This window comes from Zalophus californianus, chromosome 1 (assembly GCF_009762305.2).
Source record: "Zalophus californianus isolate mZalCal1 chromosome 1, mZalCal1.pri.v2, whole genome shotgun sequence".
Lineage (NCBI taxonomy): Eukaryota > Metazoa > Chordata > Mammalia > Carnivora > Otariidae > Zalophus > Zalophus californianus.
The window spans coordinates 146,118,758-146,124,757 of record NC_045595.1 but is presented as its reverse complement, the minus strand read 5'-3'; the positions used below and the strand labels follow the sequence as shown (position 1 = coordinate 146,124,757).

Here is a 6,000-nt window from a genome sequence, read left to right as displayed (position 1 = left end):
CAAACTCACAGAATGTACAACACTGAAATTAAACTTTAACGTAAACTATGGGCTTTGGGCAATAATGTTGTGTCAATGTATGTTCATCAATTATAACTTGTGTCCTACTCTGGTGGGGGATGTTGATTGTGGGGGAAGCTGGGCCAGGGGTGTGCAGGCCGAGAGTATATGGGAACTCCATACTTTCTGCTCCATTTTGCTATGAACCCAAAACTGCACTAAAAAAATAAAGTCTATTTTAAAAAATGACGACTCAGTGTTCAAGCATTTTTATTAAATCAGATAAGGGATTTCCACACTGTTGCACATACCAGCTTGGACACAATTTTAAGGGCATATCACTTGTTTATAAAGATATAGATGAGCAGTAGGTTGGCAAGTCTAACAAGCCATGTTTAGCCAACTGAAATTTCAAGAACATTCAAAGAGGAAACACAGTAAAGGTCATGCAAGTTATAGAACAGTGAGTCACGATAGAGCTCACTTCTTTTATCCTTTACCTTCAAAATGCACTTGATATCTATAACCAGAAAAAATCTGAAGTCCAGCAGGTTGTTGCTAGTCAGATACACATTTCATTCAGGAATATTAAGCCTCTTACCACTTAGTGGCTTTCTGGATTAGAAATAACTGAATCCTCACCATGGAAAAGAGGTTTTTGAAGAGATTTACTGCTGTAAATGGATGCCCATTATTCATATTATGTCTTGAAGTTACTGAGCTTTCATTAAAGTATGATAAAGCATGATACCCAAACCAGGGATCCCAGCTATGACCTTTTCACTCAGCTACACTAAATACCAGTTCAAGAGAAAACACTGTGAAGACTAAACAGACTGCGAGCAGTGAAGCAGTTCAGTGAGGCTGTAATCATCTAGATCGAGGTTAACTTAGGCAGGTGACGCTAAGTTTAAGAACCTTAAGAGACCCTATAGACTTTTTCTTAGGTGACGATTTCTTAGGGTGAACTGCCCTATGACAAACAGCTGATTATCAGGTTTATAATGATGGCTGACCAGAAAATAAAGTCTTACTCATGTAGCTTCAAACTTATTTGTTTACATCTATATTTAACTGAAAACCACCACATACTAATGGGTAGGCAGACATGTTCAAAGATTCTTTTGCAAGCCTCGCTTCCCTACACCTTTCACTCCACCCCCCCTCCCCCCGAGCCTCCTAGGCAAGTTTCCCCTGATTTAAGCTAAAAGGTCAATTCTGGATTCAAACTTTTATGAACTAAGTTTACAGGAGAGAACATACAAATAAGGGGATAAAGTTAAATTCATTTGTCAATGGCAAACGTTATAAATGTATACTACTATTCCGCTAAACAGAAGACGTGGAGAAACCACAAATATAACGAGATACTACATTAGGTTTAAAAACAAAGAATCTTGAAGGAAGTAATTTTATTTTATAGTGGTTGAATTCACCCACCAAATGCTTAATGACCATAAAATGTTTCTGCAACTAAAACTAAAAGAGAATTATAGGGAGCTGGGAATACATGTTAGATACTAACGATCTTCAAGCTTTGAAGATGTCATTGCATGAAGAAAATTATGGGAAACACTGTTCCCGATAATTACGTACACCCTTAGTGTAACATATGGAGATCACTGTCTCCGATATAGACACTGTGGTAGGCAAAAACTACCTTGTTCTTTATACATTATGGAAGACACTGCTCCCGATAATGTGAGTTAGGTTTGTGACAAAGGTACTGGAAATTTTGCAAAATTTGAATTAAAGTTACACCTTGGATAAACTGAGCTGTAAAATTTCACACATATGAGTACTATCAAGCCTTTAAGTGACATTAATTTATAACTTGGTTACAATTCCTTCCCTTTAGGAGAACTGCTATTTTTATCTGGTTGGCTAAACAGAAGTCTAACTTGATTAGCAACCCCCAATTAAATGGAATTCTTTACCGATATTTAGCTTTAAAATTTTATTTGGCTTGTGGCTGTTTTCTAAAACCCACGAGTGTTGGCCATAAATGCAAAACTTCCAGTATCTGTTGGGTTTTATTAGCAGATGCTGCTTTTATTAAAAAAAAACGACAGTATAACTGTCATAATTATGGAAGGCACTGCTTCCGATAATTATCTTCTATAAAAAAAAACACCATTTATAGTGAACTCTGTCACTGATAAATAAACAATAAATATCTCAGTGCCAAAATGATAGAAAGCTTTTCCAAAAAATTAACACTTTGGCCAAAATTTGGCAGTGTGTTCTTTAACGTCTGACAAACTGAGTTTGAAATTAAACACCTAAAGCTGGTTCTCTTTCAAAATACTTTGGGAAACACAAAAACGACAAAAAGCTAATGAACAAAGGCTTACAGGGGAGGGGAGGATGAAAAGAAAATACAGGTCTTTGGCTTCTGGTCTCCTCTTTTCATAAATAATCTTGAGGTTAACACATTAAGGCCTTACTCCTGTGATAAACAGTTGAACCTCATTTTATCCAACTGGAGGACCTCTGCTTCAGACCTCATGGGCAAGAAAACAAGTCCCATCTCTTCTGAAAGTTAACTGTTTCATTCAAGGATGTGGAAACCAGCTAAATCCTTAGAGAAGGCATATATCTCATTTGGAGAATGAGGTCTTACAACCTGGTATCTCCTATCCAGCATCAAATGAAGGCAGAGGATCACACCAAGCCACCGCATTCAGCCTTCAGCAGATACCACCCTCCTCCTCCCCCTTAGAAGATTACCAGTTCATGTCCTTAGGATTTAGAGCAATAATTCATGTAACTGGTTCTGACTTTTTCATAACTGTAACAAGAAAGAGGCAGTTACCAAACAAAGCATTTAAAATTTTAGAGATGATCAGAGAAAAGATTCTATCATGAACATTTTTAAGTCGTTATTCACTTTAACTTGAAGTGCAGGTACCTACCCTGTATTAAAAGCTGCTGCCTAAAGATATCTAGGAGTACCAAGATGGTTGGGTAGAATTTTAACAATATTAGGTTTTGTAGCCCTACTAAAAATTTAGCACAACCAGCACAAGTCTAGAAATCACACTACCCTGATGTTCTTATAGGAGTTACGAGCATTACATTTAAAGCTCATTGTCAATGTCCCATATGTCACCAGAGAGGGCATTTGCAGCTCCTTGAATAGTCCAAGTTGCTAGAGCCAACTGGTTTCTCAGCAGTGTTTCATTAAAAGCACTGTTATTTTTCTGACGCAGCTTCAAATGCTCTAGTAAAGCCGACAGAGTGTGAGAGCCAGAGCCCCAGAAAATGTGTCGGAAAGGAGACTCTCTCGGAGATACGTAGGGTGAGAGGAAGTGATATTCCACCTATGGAAACAAAAACATACAAGAGAACTTACACAGTGCTGGGACTTTTGCTGTGAGGGGAGGACCTGATGTAGTAAAACAACTGTCATTCTCTCACTTTAAATGTAAAAAATCCCCAAATTTAAGAATGTGGAGAACCAGGCTACTAATCTTCTAACATTAAAATTATAAAGTAAGCTGTCAATTCATTTGTAAAAGTGAACTCTAATTGTATTGGTTTTTTTTAGTTACAGAGCATACATATGGAAGATTTACAAGTTCCCGCTGTAATCAAGTCTCCTGCCTCTTCCAAGCAGATTAAGATAAAAGCAGTTAAGGGCTGAATTAGAGAACAGGAATACAGAGAAAATGACAGCTAAAAATCATTTATGATCCCTTTCTAAAAAGGTTAATACTAGGTCAAATGCCTTTTGTATTTCCAGTTTAGGTATGTCAGTTCTAGGTCTTGCTAATAAGAGTTAAAAATCTGTGCTCAATTCTAAAGCAGCAAAGGATTCTAAGGTCCTGGAATTACTACTCTACTTTTTAGAAATGCAAGATTTACCAATGAAAAATCAACATACTTTAGTTCTCCCTTTTTTAGACATTTACTTACTTTCATGATACGGTCATTGATCTCCCTCATGATATATCTGTTTGTTCTCTCTGCGTTCTTATAATCGGTTGTTAGTCTGGAGGTGGCTCGGAAAAAGTCTCCACGAGCAGAATACAGCCATTGTAGATTCAGACCCATCTCCTGAAGCAGAAGGACATGAAACTTCCTATGAGATATTTATTCTAAGGATATTATTCTACATACATTTCTAATTTAGTGCTAGCAACTGAGACGGTTCTGATAAAAGGGGGTGACTTGCGGGCAGAGAATGCTAGACCGAGCAGAGAATGCTAGACTTAGGCACCTTGCCCAGGAGGTCCCAGGCTCTATGAACTAGAGTAATACACTTGTATCTGAGCCCAGCAGATGGCACAGTTATCCATTCTTAGTTTCCCAAGGAAGCCGTCCTCGTCAAGAAATTTAACATAATTTACTTAATATATAATCCTGTGCAGTATATTGTTTCCAGGCCAATTTGCTGATGGGGGAAAATCTTAACCATTTTGGTTCAGTGAACTTCACAATCTAGTGATTTTTCTCGTAAGTCCCATTTTCTGATCAGTTATAGTATCAAGTTTCAAGAAAGCCATAATCATTAAGACTTATCAGTGATTTACTTCATTGAAGGGATCTGTTAAATTGACTTCTAGTACCATAAAACCAGTTGGAAACCACAGATTACTATTAATTTGATTTTATCAAGCATTTGAATACTAGGAACAAAGAATCAACACTAAGTAAGACTGTAATTACTGGCTATGTTCTCTCTCCATCTGTGACATCCCTGAAAGGCATATATGCTCTATGGCCCAAACTCATAGGTCCAGAGTCATGGTTGAGATCTTCATATTCTCTGGGTCCTCTTTACAGGTTGCTTGGAATTACATAAACATAACATACCTTAGGCTAATTAGATTCTGAAATACTTACTGTGGTATATCCTAGATTTATAACCCACAGCCTCTCAACTTCCCTTTCAAATGAGTTACAAATTCTATGAAAACTTATACATTAGTTCACTTTAAAATGTACTTCAGCTACCAACCCTGTCCCTCCTCAGGAACAGCTAAATTAAACATCATTCTTCAAACTGTTGGATATTTCAGCACTAAGAACCTGATTTTAATTAGTGCTCACCTTTATGTCTGCTCTGAATCGGTTCATATCCTTCACAAATGCAAGTATTTTGTCATTATACATCTCATAGTTCAGGTTCAATTCAAGATCATAGGTAAGTTTCATTATAAGCTGACCAGCTACTTCTGCTGCTCCAAGTGCCATTTCATTCAACTGAGGAATTTTCTGTTTCAGTTTCTCATAGATATCCATGGTAGTACCCAAATAAGGATAATCTGTGTCCTGAAAAACAAAGCTAGGTGAATGTACTCACAGGTGGGTCATAAGAGTAGGAGCCACACATTCATTTTACTATCAAGGTAATAGTAGTTGGAATTCTTCCCTTGCTTCTAATGTATTCCTACTCCAATTTTATCTCCCATCCACTATACTGGAACTACTTTTGCTGCTTCCTATGAAGCTAACCTACTCCTAGAATGACTGCTTTCTTCTAGGTCCTATAGAATCCCTGTTCTATTGCATCATATTCCCTAAAGAGATGTCTAGCCAAATTTCTTGAGGTTGTATACTTATTTTCCTCTCTGGGAAGTTTGGCTCATTAAAGAATGAGGACAGCATGCGTGAAGTGTATTTTTGATATAAAGTGTCACACTTAGACTAAAATTGACCTTCTTTCTAATGATTCAGCATTCAATCCATTCATACAAGTTACCTTTCTAATAAGAAGTTGTCTCTACCTTCATTAGACAATTTAAGTAACTATTTCTTCAACTCTATTTTCTTTACTTTCAGACTATATAGTTCTGTATTACCTGCTAGGTTTTTGACATCTAAGAAGTCAGTAAGTTTTTTTTAAAAACCTTCTGGAGGTCAACAGAAATCATCCATAAATCTCCTCAACCCTAGGACCAGACATTCAGTTCTTCCTACTGTACTAAACAGATACTGTGACCAGCTATTTCAATGCCATCCACACTGCTGTTTTAGCAGAGGGTCAAGAGAGTT

The 6,000-nt window shown here is 37.1% G+C and overlaps 1 protein-coding gene across 4 annotated transcripts in view; it reads right to left on the bottom strand.

The window, feature by feature from the left end:
- Positions 1–253: 253 nt before the first annotated feature.
- TFRC (transferrin receptor) overlaps positions 254–6,000 on the bottom strand; it is a 28,668-nt gene continuing 22,921 nt past the window's right edge. For all 4 annotated transcript variants that reach the window (XM_027582295.1, XM_027582298.1, XM_027582297.1 and 1 more), the window contains exons 17-19: positions 5,056–5,277; positions 3,919–4,059; positions 254–3,323 (exon numbers count right to left, since the gene is read on the bottom strand). In XM_027582295.1, coding sequence (XP_027438096.1) covers positions 3,081–3,323; positions 3,919–4,059; positions 5,056–5,277 — 606 coding nt within the window. In that variant the 3' untranslated portion in view covers positions 254–3,080. The remainder of the gene's footprint in view (positions 3,324–3,918; positions 4,060–5,055; positions 5,278–6,000) is intronic.